The 18,368-nt window shown below is 54.9% G+C and overlaps 1 protein-coding gene across 1 annotated transcript in view; it reads left to right on the plus strand.

The window, feature by feature from the left end:
* LOC103105463 (germinal-center associated nuclear protein-like) overlaps nt 1-18,368 on the plus strand; it is a 37,481-nt gene that overhangs the window by 7,175 nt on the left and 11,938 nt on the right. Inside the window, exons 6-14 of the mRNA XM_056820168.1 lie at nt 187-347; nt 953-1,194; nt 2,024-2,289; nt 4,138-4,235; nt 6,985-7,119; nt 7,386-7,583; nt 8,357-8,425; nt 8,877-9,011; nt 9,650-9,797. Of these exons, the coding sequence (XP_056676146.1) occupies nt 187-347; nt 953-1,194; nt 2,024-2,289; nt 4,138-4,235; nt 6,985-7,119; nt 7,386-7,583; nt 8,357-8,425; nt 8,877-9,011; nt 9,650-9,797 (1,452 nt within the window). The remainder of the gene's footprint in view (nt 1-186; nt 348-952; nt 1,195-2,023; nt 2,290-4,137; nt 4,236-6,984; nt 7,120-7,385; nt 7,584-8,356; nt 8,426-8,876; nt 9,012-9,649; nt 9,798-18,368) is intronic.

The following is an 18,368-nucleotide window of genomic DNA, read 5'->3' on the forward strand; positions in this document are numbered from 1 at the left end:
CAGCGCTTGGGGACTGGGCCGGCGCCCCCTTGGCAGAGCGCCCAGGGACGGGCCCTCTGTGCCCAGCTCCCCAAAGGCCCCCATAAAGGAGCCTGCCGGGCGGGCCAGGACAGCGACTCTAGTGGAAATCGCTGCCAAGTCAGCGGCCCTGGGAGGGCTCAGCGGGCTCACGTGCTTTGCCTCCAGGTGCGCCGGGATGCTCTCAGGGCCCTCAGCATGGCGTACACCGCAAGCTCGCAGAGGCCCACGTTCTTTCCCCTCTACGATCTGGTCCGCATGCTCCTCTTCCGGGACTGTGCCGAGGCGGAGGACTTCGTGAGCTTCTACGGCCTTCACGTGTCTGATGGGTACGTGGCTGTGAAGGGAGGAGGAGCCCCGAGGGGGGAAGCGCTCCCCGCTCTCCAGAGGCCCTCCTTTGAAGGAGGGGCCCGTCCTCAGCAGAGGCCATGCCTCAGAGCACGGGGTGTCATGTTGGGGCAGTGAATGAGGCTGCAGCTCTTCCGTCGCCCGGGAGGCCTGGCGTTTGCCAGGATACCCAAACGTGGGGCTGCTTCTCTCAGAGTGACTGGGGGGACCCTGGATGGGCCTGGAGAAGGAAAGGCAGAGCCTGCTTTGGTGGAAAAGAGCTAGAAGATGGGAGTTCAAATCCTGACTCGGCTCCATAGCTGGGCCTCCATCTTTCATCTGTAAAAGGGGGGTGCTGAGCCCAGTGACCTCTGAGACCCCTTCCAGCTCTCTATTTGTGGCTCTGGGGGGAGGCCTCTGGAGGAGGTGGTCCATAGCGCCTAGCTTCATGGAGGGGGGAGGGAGGAGACCAAAGCTCCCTGGCCTGCCCACAGCCCCCCAGGTGGAGTCCACCAGGGGCACGGGTGGTCAGGGCCATCAGCCACAGGTTGGCTTTGGGCAGACGGACAAGCTTCTCGAGCCGCGGTGAAAGCTTTTGTCTTTGCAGTTGGGTGGAACTGAACCGCACGGCCTTCCGAGAGTCCGAACGGGTGTGCAAGCCCACAAGGTCAGCGCTGATTAGGCAGAAGCGGTCTGTGTCTGTGGGAGAAGTCATCAACGGCGGCCCTTTGCCCTCCTTTGTGCGGCACGTCCCCGTGGGCAGCTTCAATGCAGAGAGCGTGTACGTAGGGGAGAGTCTCCAGCCCAGGGCGGCCTGCAGGACCCAGAAGCCTGCCCAGGACCTGGCAAGTGAGTGACCATCGAGGGCTTGGATTCCTCCTTCTGACAGTCACTTGTTCGTTCCTTTGGCCATTTTTCGTGGGGGACAGCTGCTAGCTTTACGCATCTCGTTCAGCTCCCTAGACTTGAGAAGTGAGGCCTCTGCTGAGGAAGCTTGCATCAGCCCATTTCCCAGGGCCCTGCTTTCCTTCTGACCGTGGCTGCAGGGTTCTGTTTGTGCAAAAATGGGTTATTTCCGTGCAATCGAAATGATCCATTTTGTTTGCCCCACCTTTCCGCGCTCCCCTCGTTGGCTTAGGATGCCAGCCTCTGTCTGAGTCACAGCCCGTTTTGACTTCGTTTGGTATGTGGTGTGAGATGCTGGTCTCTCCCTTGTTTCTGCCACATCGTTCTCTGGCTTTTGTTGGCTCATGAATTCTTGCTCCCACAGTGTGCCTTGCCGCTCCCACGGTCTGCCGCTCCACTTAGCAGTCAGCGCCAGATGGCTTGGACAGTTGTTGCTTTAGAATACCCCGTGAGGCCACCTTCCAAGAAGGGGCCTTGTTCCAAAGGAACAGGAAGAAATGGAAGCAGCCCTGTCCTCCCATGTCCACCCAGGTTGGACCAGAACCTTTATGGAAGCTGGAGCTGGATGGGGAAGCTCTCCCCAAGAGGAGGAAACGGAGGCCCAGGGAGGGGCTGACCCAACCTGAGGTGTCAGAAGCCCACGCCCCAGGCTCTTGGCAGCATGCTGTGCCAAGTCTCTGCTCAAAGGCTCCTAATTGTGGTTCCCCCCTTCTTGGGGTCTCTTTCAAATGCCACCTTTGTAGTCTGTAATCAGAGACTTCCTTCCCTTCAGCTGCTCCTGCCCAAGGAAAGAGTGCCAGAAGTATGGGAACCTCGGTACCCCCAGTGCACCCTGAGAGGATGCCCGCTCTGCCACCCTTGTGCCCCCAGTCTGCTCCCACACCTCAGCCCCAGCCTCGGCCTGAGCCCCCGGGGGCCCTGCACCCATTGGGGATGTCGCCTCATTCTTCCGGAGCTCCGGCGCCAGCCCCATCGCCCTTCCGCGTTGTGCAGACCGTCCTTCCGATTCAGAGAAATGGCGCGGCTTTCTCTGAGAGGGTAAGAGACCCCCCGATATGCTTAGGGTTCTGCCTTATAGCCGAGTGTGGCCAGCTGCTCTCCCCGTCCCGGCTTTCCTTCCCAGAGGCGGCTCATACCTGCTCAGCCGAATCGGAAGGTCTTGGGGTGCTGCTGCCGTGGAAGGAGAGAGAGGGCACGGGCCCCACCAGGGTGCTTTCCAGGGGCCCCAAATCCATGGGCAGGACCCCTGAATTCTGTTGCTAAGTGATGACATGAAAGCGAGAGTAATCGGCGCCCATACAGAGGCCGGCTCCCATTCGTTCAGGCCTGGAGGGGAGAACGGGAATGGGGAGCCGACAGAGGGAAGCACATCCCGTGTTCACGTCGGGCCAGGGCTCCTTCCTGCCGCTCCTCCCCGCGCCCTAATTGCTCTCCCACCGGCCCCATCCACCCCTCTGACTGAAGCTCCTGCCGCAGCGGCTCTTGGAATCAATCCTGGGAGGCTTCTGAGGCAGAAGAGCAGCAAAGGCCAGGCTGTGGGGTGAAGTGACCTGCCCTGTGTCCCCAGCTAGGACTGTCTGAGGCCAGATTGGAACCCGGGACCCCCCGGCTCTAGTGAATCCAATGGCCCACCTTGCTGGCCCACAAAAGCTTTTTAACTTAGAATCACCCTTCCAAGGATGCTGAAAGAGTTGGGGTGATACCTGTGGAGGCAGCCTCCCGCCCCCCAAACCCTGCTCTAGCTCTAGAGGACTCACAAGGCCTTCTTTTCCCTCCCGAGCCAGAGGGCTGCTGGAGGATGGGCTCTCCCCTCCTTCCCTGCTTCTTTCACAGCCCGCCAGGGCCAGCGATGACGCAGGGCTTACCCAGGCCCACCTGTCCTCCTCCAGGGGTCCCGGTGACCTCCCTCCACCTTGCAAGGCCTAAACTCTTTGGCTTTAAACCACCGCATGCTGGGGGCTGCTAGCCAGCTCAGCAGATTGGGAGCCGGGTCTGGAGCCGGGAGGTCCTGGGTTCAAATGTGGCCTTGCACCCTCACCTCAGGGCCTAGCCTCACCACTCTTCTGCCTTGGAACGGACCCTTGGAGCAATTCTAGGGTGGGGGGGTGCTGGAGAAGAAGGTGGCGTGCAGCCTCGGCCCCTCGCCCGCTCTCCCATCGCTCTTCCTGGCCCGCTGTCCCAGGAGTGCCTCCCTCTGAGCCCTCCCTTGGCACAGAAGGACTCGCTGGCCCCAGAGTCTTTCCTGCCCGCCCCTTCTGCCCGGCCTGGACAAAACACTGACCCAAGAAAGCGGCCGTAGCGCCCAGCCAGGAGTCTTCTATTCTTTGTAGAAAGCTTCCCTTGCTGCCCCTTTCGAGAGCTGCCGCCCCAGAAGGGAGCCTGCAGGGCCTCAGGGGTCCTCTCGTCCCCTTCCCCCCCCCAGGGCCTCAGGGGTCCTCTCGTCCCCTTCCCCCCCCCAGGGCCTCAGGGGTCCTCTCGTCCCCTTCCCCCCCCAGGGCCTCAGGGGTCCTCTCGTCAGAGGTCAGCTCCCTTTCCACAAGGGGCAGCTGCCAGCGGCACCCCCGGCCTGGGTGGCTCGAATGGCTCCTCGGCCTCCCCAGAGCGCCCAGCTCAGAGGTCCTCCCGGGACCTCATCCGCACTCTTGTGGAGTCACAGACCTCCGCGCCGTCCAGGCCGGCCCGTTGTCTTACAGATGGGGAAACTGAGGCCAGAGACGCGGGCCTGGCCTGGGGTCACGAGCCAAGAACACGTCAAAGTCAGGGCTCGACCGCGGTCTTTCGGAGGGTCCTCGTGGCTGGGCTGGGCAGGGGCTTGCTCGGAGGGGCGCCGGGAGCCCCCCTGCCCCCGCGGGGCAGCCAGGCTCACCGTCCCTGTCTCCTCCCCAGGACGCGGGCGGCGCGCTGCCAGAGAGGGACGGCGTCGTTCGGGAGGAGAGCCGGGCCACGCGCGGGGCCGAGGCGGCTTCCCGCGGGCCGGCCTTCGGGTAGGTAGTGGCGCTGGAGAGTAGCGGGCGGGCGCGGCGGCGAGGCCCCTCCCCATTTTACGGAGGAGGAAACTGAGGCAGAGGGTTGTCACGAGCACAGACGCTCGGGCGGGAGACGGACTCGGAGGCCGCACGGTCAAGCGCGGCCCGAAGGAGGGCCCTCGTGGCCGGCCAGAATCGGTGTCGGGACTCCCGGGCGCTCCATCCCGCTTTGGAAGTCGCCGATGCCCAGCCCGGCCTCCATCGGCCCGGTACGTGGGGCCGGCTGAGCCGGGGGGGCCTTCCGAGCCGCGAGGCTCCTCCTCCTCCTCCTCCCCGCTGACCTCCACTTGGGCCGGCCGGCCGCCTCCTGCGCACGGCGCGGCCCGGAAGCCGGCCGGAGGGGACGGTCCTCCGCGGGGTAGCTCGGAGGCCCCCCGGAGCGCGGCGCCCTCGGGGCAAGCAGGCCGGGCACAGTCCAGCCCCCGCCCGTTGGCTAGGCCTCTCTCAACCCCTCGCCTTCCATCTTGGAATCAGCGCGAGGCTTGGTTCCAAGGCCGAAGAGCAGCAAGGGCTGGGCAGGGGGGGCCGAGCGCTCGGCCAGGCTCGGCCGGCCCCCGACCCCCTCCGCCCAGCCTCGGCTCTCGGCCTCTGAGGCTAACAGTCAAAGTCTAGTCCTGGGGAGCTTGTAGGCCACCAGGATCTCTGGATCGTCGTCTAGGCGCGCCCCGCTTCCTCTTGTGGGGCTGAGCTGGGCTGGTGGGACCTCACGGGGGCCGAGAGGGCGCGGGCGACGCGGGGCGCCCCACGGAGGGCCCCTCTGGCTGTCCGCTCGTCCCTAGGAGCTGCACGTGCCTCCCCCGGGGGCCGCTTAGAGGGCTGGCCAGGCCGCCCGGGACCGAGCTCTGGGCTGCCTCTCTTCTGGCAGGGAAGCGAGTCTTCTCCAGGCTGGGCGCCACCCTCTGCGGCCCCTTCCTTTCCCCACGCCCCCACAGCCCCTGGGGTACCCCAGCCCCCCACAGCCCCCACAGCCCCTGGGGTACCCCAGCCCCCCATAGCCCCCGCAGCCCCTGGGGAACCCCAGCCCCCCATAGCCCCTGCAGCCCCTGGGGTACCCCAGCCCCCCACAGCCCCTGCAGCCCCTGGGGAACCCCAGCCCCGCCAGTCCCTGCAGCACCCCCACAGCCCCCAGGGCACCCCAGCCTCCCTTGTAGCCCCCCCAGCCCCTGGGGCACCCCAGCCTCTCTCTCCCAGACTCTCCAGCGGAGCTTCCCAGCAGCCCCAGTGTGGGGGGAGGCTTCGGGAGCCCCACTTCTTCTCGCCTTTGGAGGAGGTCTCTGGGCCTCCGCGGAAGCCCCTCCTGGGATTGCCAGGCAGAAGCCTTTGTCTTTGGGCCTCTTCCCGGCCCACCAGGCGCTCCGGCCCTTCGTTCCGGCCCCCCTTGGGGCCTGGCCTTGCTCGCACCCGGCGCCTTCCCGGCATCCCCAGCTAGCTCCGGCCCGAATGGATTCCCCTGGCCGGTCCGCAGGAGCCGGAGCGCCCTCTGGGGTTCTGGAGGTCTCCAGACTCGCGTTCATTCCGCTCTTTGGCCCCCTGCTGGGCTGCGGCCTCTAGAAGGCGGGGCTCGCGGGCAGAGCTCTGGAGAGCCTCCTCCCGGCTGCTCCGCCCTGGGCCCCCCGCTGGGAAGGGTCTGAGGCCAGCCTGGAGCCCCCCCGCCCCCACCTCGGTCTGTCTGTGCTTCAGTCATCGGAAAACCAGTTTTAAAGGGCGGCGACCGAAGGGCCTGCAAAGGGGAGCTCCAGGCCCGGCTGGCCTCAGAGCCCCAACGGCGGCCTCTGCTCTTCTTCCACCTCAGAACTGATCCTTAGTCCTGCCTCTAAGGCCAGCCGGCGCGCTTGAGAACGCTCCGTGAGGGCACGTGTGGCCATGCCCGGTGCCCGGCCTGAGTCTCCGTGGCTCGTGCTGGTTCCCCCCACGTCTGGCTGTGGAGGCCCTGCCGTGGAGGCCCTACTTTGGAGGCCCTGCCGTGGAGGCCCGGCTTTGGAGGCCCTGCCGTGGAGGCCCGGCTTTGGAGGCCCTGCCATGGAGGCCTGGTTTTGGAGGGTGGAGGCCCGGCTTTGGAGGCCCTGCCTTGGAGGCCCGGCTTTGGAGGCACTGCCGGCGGCCCAGCTTTGGAGGCCCTGCCGTGGAGGCCTGGTTTTGGAGGGTGGAGGCCCGGCTTTGGAGGCCCTGCCGTGGAGGCCCGGCTTTGGAGGCACTGCCGGCGGCCCAGCTTTGGAGGCCCTGCCGTGGAGGCCTGGTTTTGGAGGGTGGAGGCCCGGCTTTGGAGGCCCTGCCGTGGAGGCCCGGCTTTGGAGGCACTGCCGGCGGCCCCAGTGAACACAAGCTGGTTGGAAATCCTCGTCTGGGCCCATCCGGAATGGAGCTTCCTCGAGGCTCCGTGCTGACGGCGGGTAGCCCCCACCAAGGCCAGGGAGGGAAGGGGGATGGCCGTGCCCGGCCTGAAGTGCCCCCTTGTGACCACATCAGGATGGGCGCAGCAAGCCGGCGGCCCAGTGCCTTTGAGAAGGCTCCAAAGCCAGCCTGGATGGTCGAGGCCGAGTCAGGGCAGGACGCGGCGCGGCCCGTCGAGTCGGCAGCCGGGAAGACTCGTACTCAAGGCCGGCCCCGGATCTCGCGGGCTGGCTGTCCCCCGACCTCGGCCTCCTGGTGCATCGAAGCCGGGGCGCGGGCCGGCTCGGACTCAGGCCCTGCTTGGCTCCTGTCCTAGGTCCGCCGCCGAGGCCCGGCGCGTCCCGGAGGAGCTCTGCGCCAGCCTGCTGGCGCTCTTTGTGGAGGAGGAGATCTCGGGCGCCGCGCAGGACGTCTTCCGCGAGTTCCGCTGCTTCCACAAGTGTCTCTGGCAGTAAGTAGGGCCCGCAGGAGGCCGCGACGGAGCCCACGAGCGGCCCGCTTCCTCCGGGGGGCCCGCGGCCAGGCGGGCCAGGCTTGGCCGCGACGCTCCCCCTCCGGGGACAGCGTCCGGGGGGGGCCTGAAGGACCGGCTCGGCCAGTGCGGCCCCGGCCGGGGGAGGGAGCCGACAGCCGCCCCCGGCGATCCCCGGCCCTGTCCGGACACCCCGTGGCGCGCCTGCGGCCCCGCCAACCCCGGCCGGCCCTTCTCTCTTGTAGATGGAAGAAGATGGTTCTGGCCCAGAAGAAGTGGAAGCGCCACGTGCGCGCCTTCCCCCCCGCCCCGTGCTACGTGGACCAGGCGGAGCGGCTGAAGGCCCTGCTGCCCAGCGCTGAGTGTCCCGCGACCAGGGAGAGCCTGAGCAGGGGCGTCCTGAACCTCGGCCACGCGGGCCGCCTGGGCATCTCGTGCACTCGGTAGGTCGGGCTCCGCCGCCGCCGCACGGTTCTCCCTTTAGATTCACTTCTGTGTCCGCCTTCCCGTCTCCAGGCTTCCTTTTGTGGGCCTCCCCCTCCCCAGCGCCCGGCCGGGATGGGGGCCCCGGCGTTCCGGGGGCCCCTTCTTTGGGGCTTCCTTCCAAGGAGGGGCCTCGCCTTGGAGCGCCGCCTTGAGACGAACCAGCCTGATTGGGGCGCCCGCTCTCCGGCCAGCCTCTCCGCGGGGCCCTCCGCCACGCGCTCCGGCACCTCCTTCAAGGCTCTGCCCACAAGGGGCACCTCCGGGCTGCCCCTCTCCAGACATGGCCGGCCAGCCAGTCAGCGAGCATTTATTGAGCGCCTGCTGTGTGCTGAGCGCCAGGGACGCAGAGAGAGGCCGAGGGCAGCCCCGGCCTCTGGGAGCGCCCAGGCGGATGGGGAGACGGCCGGGACAAGACTAGGATCTGAGCAGAGCCATGAAGGAAGCCGGGGAGCAGGAGGTGGAGGGGGCAGCCCGGGCCCAGGCACGCAGGGGGGATGTGCAGTTGGGGACGTGGGGAGGCCCTCTGGGTTTTGTCTCAGGACCCTCACAAGGCCTTGAAGGGAGAAGGTGCTGAATGGGTCGCTGGGCTGGGATGAGGGTCCAAACCTGGGCCACAAACCACACAGCCCGGCCTGGACAGGGAGCAGCGTGGATGGGCCCGACCATGATGTCAGAGGGTCCGGGGGGGGGGGGCGGTGAAGAGCCAGATGGCTCTGCCTTTGGGTTTCAGACTAAACTGGATCAGAACCGAGATGATCCACCAGATGAAGGTCCAGTATTTCTACCAGAACTTACTCAGGTGGGTTTAACCACTGCCCGAGGGCTGCCCACTGCAACCCCCCTCGCTCTGTGGCCCCTCATCCCCTCAGCGGCCAGGCAGGATCTCCCTGAAGCCCGGATCTCAGTCTGGAGCTGGAAGGCCCTGGGTTCAAGTCTGGCCTCTGACACTTCCTGACTGTGACCCTGGGCAAGTCATTTAACCCTGGGGGCCTGGTCCGGGCCCCTCTTCCATCTTAGAATGATGCTAAGATGGCAGGAAGGGGACCCCCCAAGATGGGCAGGCTCTGCCCTGGGTGGGGGGGAGGACTTGGTGGGGGTCACTGGCCGGCCTAGGGCAGAGGAGCCCCGAGGAGTCCCATGACACATCCCTGCCCTGAGGCAGCCAGCCCAGGGTCTCCAGTGGGAACCAAAGGCAGGGGGGTCCCCAAGTGCCACAAGAGGAAGTAAGGGGTGCTTGTCTTACCCCCCAGCAAGGCTGTGTGGTCCCCGCTGGACTGGCCGTCACTGCTGTCCGAGCACCTTTCTTTCCAGCACGGGCCCGTGTTTTGGAAGCTCGTTCTGGTTTTGCCCAGGGACCAGGGAGACAGGCTGGACGAGCCGGGCAGGTGAGTGGTTTGTGCTCTCGTGGGCCCTTCGGCCTGCAGGGTCGCCCAAGCAAAGAAATCGGGCCCAGGGGCCTTTATGTCCTAGCCAGAGAGCCCCAGGGCTGGGTGGGGCAGTGCCTGGCAACGCCCAGGGCATCTGGGTGGTCACTGCCCGCCCTGGGCACTGCCACCCAGGCGGTCCTCCTGAGACTGGCCTGAGGGCGCGCGCCCAACCTGCGCAGCCACCATCAGCTTCCTTGGCTGGCCTTCAAGGCCTCATGTCGTTTGGCCCTGACCTCCCCTTGCCCTGTGGCCTCTGCCTAGGCTGCACCTGTGCCCGCTGCTGTGGGGTGTCAGCAGGGCCTCTTGTCTGCACCCTGGTGCCCGCGGTGCCCGAGGGACAGGCCTTGTTCTGCATGGCCCAAGGGCAGATGGGGGAACCCCAGGTGTGAGTCACCTAGTCCAGGAGAAGGCTCCGGGGCCACAGAGGTCTCCTCTCCGAGTCTTCAAGGGGAAGCCAGGGACAGGAGGGCGCGTCCCCGACAAGGGAGGACCATGGCCACGGCCAGAGACAAGCTTGCAGTCTGCTGAGGCCTCAAGGAGGGCCCGCTGGGCCCAGCTTCCAGCCATCCTGGTGCCCATCTCCCCTCTCCCCACAGGACCCTGGCAGAGTGGGTGAAAGTTAAATTCACGGGCAGCGAAGGGACGACGTCTGACCGTGCCCCGAACAAAGTCCAGACTCTCTCCGTGTTCAGCTTTCCCAGCAAGGAGGGCAACTGCAGGTCCCGCATCCACGGCTCCGTCCAGGTAGGCCCTGTCCCCTGCTGCCCTCTGGCCTCATTCCCGGGGGCCTTCAGAGGCTCCAGCCTTGTCTGGCATGCCCCTGAGGCTTCTTTTCCAGGGCACCAGGGACAGAGCGATGCAGGCCTGAAGGCGGTTTGTGCCCAGCTCTGTGGTTCCACCAGTGTAGGGAACATCCCAACCCCCCCAGTCCTCCAGGGCTGCTTGGGCCCAGGGTGAGGTGATTCACCCAGGGCCCCCCGACCAGGCCATTGGATGCCCATTCTCTCCACACAAGATTTGTGCTCCTCATTCATGGATACATCTGCAGGCTCTTGGGCTGTCAGCTACCTTCCATCTTGGAATCAATTCTGAGTGTGGTTCCAAAGCAGAAGAGCGGTCAGGGCTAGGCCATAGGGGTCAAGTGACTTGCCCAGGGTCACCCAGCTAAGAAGGGTCTGAGGTCTGATTTGAACCCAGGACCTCCCATCTCTGGGCCTGGTTCTTCATCCACTGAGTTACCCAGCTGCCCCCAAATTGGCTTCTTTTTTTTTTTAATTTTATTTAGTCAATTTAGAACATTATTCCTTGGTTACAATAATCACATTATTTTGTTCTGTCCGGTTCTGGTTCAGATTCCAAGGAGGAGACACACATGGTAATGCAACACACAAGAGGTACTTTATTAACCAAACTGCAGTTTGGGGCTCAGCCCTAAAAGTGGCTGGCCCTGGGTCTGGGGTTTGCAGGCTTTTTATACAGTTTTATGGTAGGGGGGGTGCAGAGGAATTCCTGGGGTGAGGGGGAGTGAACAGGAACTCCTGGAGCTGGGGTCCTTATCAGTTCCTGGCATATGTCAGGAGGGGGAGGGACAGGAACTCCTGGGGTCAGGGGTGTTATCAGTCCCTAGCACATTCCAGGGGTATGGTAACTGGTTCTTCATTAACTTGACTAAAGGGGCTCTAGGGGCAGGGGGTCAGGGAGAAAATAGGTTCTCCGGCTGGTCCTTCATTCCCTACTTCTTTTCCTGTACATGAAGAATCTTCCTCATGCGACTGTATCCTCATAAGGGGATTCAGTAGGAATCAGAGTTTGATATTGCTGGTGAAGGACCATAGCTGGACAGTATTAACGCAATCCTTGACAGAGGCTACTAGGCAATTAACTAGCCCCGTATGATCAGCATAAAAGCAAAGAATCCTTAGGCTAGGAGTTGCGAGGATGCAAGGGAGCAGAAGAATTTCCCTGATAATAGTTTGCCTGGGTTTCTGGGGGTGCAATGCCATGTCATCTCCCCCCTCCCCAAATATCTAAGGGAAAAGGGGCGATGGTCTCAATATTCTGTAGCTTCTTCAGAGCTGAGAATGGTTGTAGAGCTGTCCCTGCCTATGGTCAGGAGAGAGGTATTGGCTGTAGGCAATGTCCAGGGCTTCAGGCTGGAATGGTTGCTGAGGTTTCAGTGGCATCTGGGTGACTCCCATGAGTGCTTCTATCCTAGAAGCAACTAGATAAATGACAAGGTTACAAATGCAAAGTTCACATCTCCCACAGGGAGTAGCCAAAACTTGAACAGGGAGGGAAAGGCTGCAGACATAGGGTCTCTAGGGGCATGTCCTCAGTGAATGCCTGGGTCCTAGGTAGGTGGGGACCTGCTTGGAGATATGAAGGATGTCCAGCGACTGCTTCCCCTGATTGGCAGACAGGTCACAAGGGGGAGAGTCAGCCCCTAAGAAAGAAGTGTGGAAATAAGGATGGGGGCAAAAACTAGAGCACCAGATAGAAACAGAGAAGCCAATAGACTCCATCATGAGAAATCATCTTCTGACAGGAATAGATCCCTTTAAGAAATCAGTTTCCTGAGTTGTTTGCAGAGTTGGTATGTGATGTTTCTGTTAAAGAATATCCTTTTGCAAAGTACACATTAAGTATAAACATATATAAACATTTGAGTAACAATATTTTATAGATGTATTCCTTTACCCCAGATTCTGGGGGAAATTCAAGAAAGCTTTGAGCTATATATTCAAGCTCAAGATCCAAACTTCAACTGTGGTAAATTAAGGCTACAAATACAAGCCATCTATTAATAAACTTCACCTACTTCTCAAAGTATGCTGCCAAACAATTTAAGAATTTTCAATTATTAACCTAATAGGTTGTTTGGGGAAATGGAAACTTTAGTTTTACAATTTGCATTATGTGCTGATTATGGGAATTTGTCACAAAGGAAAAGGCCGACAGGGAAAACATTTCTTCATGTCCCAAGGGACACATAGTGAGGGCTTCATCATTGAATCACTCAAGGACTAACAGCCTAGATGGTCAGAAAATGTCCATTCCCAGGTGAGCCCAGAATATGCCTCTGTAACCATCCCAGGACATTCTCTGTCCTTCAGGTACTTTGTCACCATTTGATCCCAGAAGCCTTCTTTTTCCTTAAAAGACAAGTCTCACCCATTTCAGCTGAGAGAAATTCTGCTTATCAGCAAATAAGAATTTCCATATACCTCAAACAAGCTTTTCTGATCATTTTCCCTCTCTAACAATTTCTTAAAGCCTATGAGTCTACATTATAGCAGTTATTCTTACATATTTTGGCAATAATTAATTTATCACAATTTAGTCACAAAACCTGAACGGGAATGTTGAATTCATCAGCTCTACAGTAAATACAAATCAGGACTAGATCAAATCCTGGCCTTAGGCCATCTGAAGGAACTAAGACAAGATCAATCAGAAATCTTTCTAAGAACTTCAGAAAAATTCCAGAATTATTTGTGATTTTCCAAACCCACATACATCAATTCTAGATATTATCTAAGTTAAAGATCCATTTATGAGAGCAGAACATCTATCTGTTCTTTCACCTTCTCATGTGTCTCCTCTCTCTCTCTCTCTCTCTCTCTCTCTCTCTCTCTCTCTCTCTCTCTCTCTCTCTCTCTCTCTCTCTCTCTCTTTCTCTGTCTGTCTATCTGTCTGTCTGTCTCTGTCCCTCTGTCTCTCTCTGTCTCTCTCTCTCTCTCTCTCTCTCTCTGTCTCTCTCTCTCCCTCTCTCTTTCTCTTCCAAACCCTCTGCTTAAAAAGCAGAACAAGACTTCCATTCTTCCTTCACAAATCTGCATACTCAAGCTTTGATCTTTAGACCAAAGTCCCTTTCTTCCAAAATCAAATCAAGATACCTTCTCACCTTCTCTGACTTGCTTAAGTCAAACAAACATACTGTTGGTATCACTTCAATTGCTAATCAGTAACCCAAAAGAATTCTGATTTAAAGTATTACGTCATTGAACTACTGCATCTGTAGCATAGGGCTCATCTATTATAAATTTCAGTTCATAGTACAAATTGGTAAACTAAGGTAACCACTGATTATTGAACAAAGTCTATGGTACAGTCAGGTTTACAATTTTGTTTACATCCAAACAATACTTAAAATACATATTTTAGCAGCAACTCACATAACAGTCATAAAATTATGAGCAAGTATTTTTCATATATATGCCATTTTTAATGTTTTACCCACTCCTTGGCTACTGTTTGCAACATATATCTTTATGCAGATCAAAATGTAATAAAAAAATCAATCAACATATTCCCAAAGTTTGTGTGAGGTAACTTATCAATTACATATCACTCAACTCATTTAATCATTCTGGACCTGGAATGTTTGCATTAAGATTCCACAGCTTCAAACTAGCTTCTTGGTCAGACAGGGCTGGCAAAGTTTGTTTGAGCATCTTAAAACCTCCGAAATATACAATTAAAATATACTCTTCTTTAAGTTCTATCATACAGTGGTTGTCAACCCTGTGAGGTCCCTATTTCAGTCCCTAAGTATCAGTGTGGAACAATTATGAGCATTCCTTTCTCCTTCCTGCGTGCAAGGAAGGGGTTAATAGCTTCTGAGCAATTTATCCTAAGGTTGCTTGGCTCAATTTAGATTTTATTACTGAACACCTTTGTCCCATCCTTCTTTAACAAGTGAGCTCACTACAATTTAAAAGTTTGAATGTATCAAACCCCCTTCACAATAATTTACTCTCAGTGGACTTTAGTTTGAACTCCACACTTCCAAATAACTTTGATTAAGTCCTTTAGCAATCTTTTAATGTGTAACCAAACTGAAGTTCAAAGCATTGACCTGCACTCCTCTCAAACCTCTGTCTAAAGTAGAATAGAACCTCCAATTTAATTTTCTTTTAGCTCAAAACATTGCTACATTCCCGATTAAATTCCATCAACATTATTCCAATTTATAATGTTATATCTATTTCACACTAGAATTCATAGTATTAACTAGTAACTCTATCCATTACTCTTATTTCTTCTGGCTCCTCCTCTTTACCATTTTTGTAAGTAGAGGAAAGGTACTATACTGAATTGTATTTAATCCTCATGATAAGCCCTTCTTGATTTCAAGGCTGGTCAAATTTGTCTTGTTAAGGACATACAGTTTGCATATCATATACCCTTAACCTTTTTAGGTGGAAAACTTAACTTTCTTCATAGTACAAATGCATATATGTTCATCTCTAGATCACAAATTCCTTCCTATACATTGTGCACATTTTTAAAAAACAATTCATATAACCTTAGTCAAAGACAACACCGTTTAGAAATTCCCTCTTTTGCAAAATACCAAATTCTTAGTACTTGTATTATTAAGTCCCTTGCACAGATTACCCACTTTAAAAACTTCTTGTGTGTCACATGATTTCTTGTTGCTAGTTCTGACAGTACATACATTAAAATAACATCTGATTTGAAGACATTTCAAGTTCAAATTCTAGAATAAGTTCTTCTCAACAATATAACAACTTTTTCTGGATGACTTTTACATCTATAAAGTAGCCAGTACAATTTCTGTCCTTATAGAATAAACATTCCCTCTCTGTAAGGCTGGCTATCAATCACATTTAGACAAATCTCAAATTCACTGAAACCATTATGCATTGCAAGGTTTAACAACAAACTTCTAACCATGAGTTTTGTGCTCAATCAAATCTGGCTAACAGTTCACATTTAACTGACAACCAGTAACCACAATACACTACCATATCAAAATCATTAGCAATCCTCCCAAGTTGTATGCATCAACCCTTAGAATTAATTTTAAGTGAAAAGTGGTAACTGTGGAGTAAAAATCTCCCATTTCTGCTCTGAATTTTTCTCTTTTTCACTCCTTTGGGGGCCTATCAAGAAGAAATCATTGAACAGATATTTGCTTTTGTCCTCTGTTGAGGATTTTTCACTGTGGGAAGTTTAAGCTTGCAGCTTCCCCATTTTTACATAGAGACGAGACAAGACTGTGACAAAGACAAAGATAAACAGCAACATACAACTGTGTTAAGCATGCTTTCAAAGGAAAAAATAGGTGTTTTAGGATCCAGTCTTAAGAAGAAATGTTTGCAGGGAGAAAATTCATTAAAACAGTTTCAGCATACTGCCCCTTTAACTGAGGAAGCTGTGCTGAGCTAAGCTACTGAGATTAGCCACCTGATTGGCTGAGCTGACTTTCTTGTTCCCTAGCTTTCTCTGAACTCTATGTGCGGATCTATCTAAACTGTCTCTCTTTTTGACTGTGATTTCTTTTTTTTTTAAACATTATTTTATTTGGTCATTTTCAAACATTATTCATTGGAAACAAAGATCATTTTCTTTTCCTCCCCCCCCCCCCCCAACCATCTCTCCCATAGCGGATGTGCGATTCCACTGGGTATCACATGTGTCCTTGATTCGAACCCATTTCCATGTTGTGGGTATTTGCATTAGAGTGTTCATTTAGAGTCTCTCCTCAGTCATGTCCCCTCAACCCCTGTAATCAAGCAGTTACTTTTCCTCTGTGTTTTTACTCCCACAGTTTGTCCTCTGCTTGTGGATAGTGTTTTTTCTCCTAGATCCCTGCAGATTGTTCAGGGACACTGCATTGACACCAATGGAGAAGTCCATTACATTCGATTGTACCACAGTGTATCAGTCTCTGTGTACAATGTTCTCCTGGTTCTGCTCCTCTTGCTCTGCATCACTTCCTGGAGGTTGTTCCAGTCTCCATGGAATTCCTCCATTTTATTATTCCTTTTAGCACAATAGTATTCCATCACCAACATATACCACAATTGGTTCAGCCATTCCCCAATTGAAGGGCATCCCCTCATTTTCCAATTTTTTGCCACCACAAAAGGCACAGCTATGAATATTCTTGTACAAGTCTTTTTCCTTATGATCTCTTTGGGGTACAAACCCAGCAGTGCTATGGCTGGATCAAAGGGCAGACAGTCTTTTATCGCCCTTTGTGCATAGTTCCAAATTGCCCTCCAGAATGGTTGGATCAATTCACAGCTCCACCAGCAATGCATTAGTGTCCCATCCTCTCCAGCATTCATTACTTTCCTTTGCTGTCATGTTAGCCAATCTGCTAGGTGTAAGGTGATACCTCAGGGTCGTTTTGATTTGCATCTCTCTGATTATAAGAGATTTAGAACACTTTTTCATGTGCTTATTAATAGTTTTGATTTCTTTATCTGAAAACTGCCTATTCATGTCCCTTGACTATTTGTCAATTATCAATTTAATTTGATGTAATCAAAATTATTGATTTTACATTTTGTGGTTTTTTTCTAGCTCTTCCTTGGTCTTAAAGCCTCTCCCTTCCCAAAGATCTGATATGTATACTATTACTGTGTTCACCTAATTTACTTATAGTTTCCTTCTTTATGTTCAGATCGTTCACCCATTCTGAATTTATCTTGGTGTAGGGTGTGAGGTGTTGATCCAAACCTAGTCTCTCCCATACTGTCTTCCAGTTTTCCCAGCAGTTTTTGTCAAATAGTGGATTTTGGTCCCCAAAGCTGGGCTCTTTGGGCTTATCATAGACTGTCCTGCTGAGGTCACTTACCCCAAGGCTGTTCCACTGATCCTCCTTTCTGTCTCTTATCCAGTACCACATTGTTTTGATAACTACTGCTTTACAGTATAGTTTGAGATCTGGGACTGCAAGGCCACCTTCCTTTGCATTTTTTTTTTCATGATTTCCCTGGATATCCTTGATCCTTTGTCCTTCTAAATGAACTTTGTTATGTTTTTTCTAATTCAGTAAAGAAGTTTTTTGGTAGTTCAATGGGTATGGCACTAAATAAGTAAATTAATTTGGGTAGTTGACTGTGATTTCTAACAAAATGTTCTTGTAGTATCTGGACAAAACTATCTGCTCCCAACTGGGGTTGGAGGTGAGCTGTTCATGAGGCTGACTGGGTTCCTCAAGGAAGGAACTTTTCAATCTCTTCCTATTCAGATTCTCTCTCCTGCTTGGAAGCTTGCTGCTGGCACAGGCACAGCCTCTCCTTCCTAGCCTGTCTGGTTGGGATGTAGGTGGAGGGAGCAGGGAACAGCCATCACAAAAGAAATTCCCCTTGGTGAAAGTGCATCTTAAACTCCTTCTGCCTCTTCCTTTCTTTAATCTAGCCACACAAAAACAACAAAGACTCAACAGAGACCTATAGGACATGCTCTCTCACACATTCATACACCTTTGAACCCGAAGGTTCCCCAGAAGTCACTAAAAGACGTCTCTTTAGTGACCTGGCTGTGGGACTAAAGCTGCGTCCAGCAACCCAACAGCCTCTACTGAATCCAGATTTACAGAACAGGTCCAAATATAGAAGGACACACAAGACAAACAGTAAAAGCCAGACTACAAATAGACGTGGAAGACAAACAACAGAGATACAGACTTTCACTAGGTTTCTGGCAGGCAAGAGTTCACTCCCCCGACCCCAGGGGCTTACCTTAGAGATGCTATTCCTCGGCACGTCTGTTAGCATGGACATTTTTCACACTCACCATCCAACGGTGCTCCTTAGGATACATTGGGTCCTTAGAGGACTCAAACCTCTGTTGCAGGAACCCAGTTCCTGTCCCAAGTCCATCTTGGGCAGGGGGCCTCTAACCATCCCAAAGTTCCTACTGAGTGCTCTTAACAAATCCTCTAGAAAGGAAATCTCTCAATCTCTTGAAATAACACTTCTGCTTCCTGGCTGTTCTGGCCCGGCCCCTTGCAGGACTCGGAAACCATGTACTTGGAAGGTCCTCACTCAGAAACAGAGGAAAAAGGGGTCTTAATGGATCTAACTTGGCATGGGCTGTCCCAAATAAGCCCCAGGCCGGTGACCAGTGATCAGCCACTTAGCCGTATGTCGCGATCCAGACTCTCCCTTCCCCATACACATTCACACAAACACACTCAGATTTCCCTTCAGGGATTCAAGTACCTTTACCAATGTGTGGTCCAAACCTTTGGAATCCTGGGAAGAGCCCCCAAATGTTCTGTCCGGTTCTGGTTCAGATTCCAAGGAGGAGACACACACGGTAATGCAACACACAAGAGGTACTTTATTAACCAAACTGCAGTTTGGGAGTCCATCCTAAAAGTGACTGGCCCTGGGTCTGGGGTTTGCAGGCTTTTTATACACTTTTATGGTAAGAGGAGTGAGGAGGAATTCTTGGGGTGGAGGTGGGGGTGAACAGGGACTCCTGGGGCTAGGGTCCTTATCAGTTCCTGGCATATGTCAGGAGGAGGAGGGACAAGAACTCCTGGGGTCA

Source organism: Monodelphis domestica, chromosome 2, assembly GCF_027887165.1.
Source record: "Monodelphis domestica isolate mMonDom1 chromosome 2, mMonDom1.pri, whole genome shotgun sequence".
In the NCBI taxonomy this organism is placed as follows: domain Eukaryota; kingdom Metazoa; phylum Chordata; class Mammalia; order Didelphimorphia; family Didelphidae; genus Monodelphis; species Monodelphis domestica.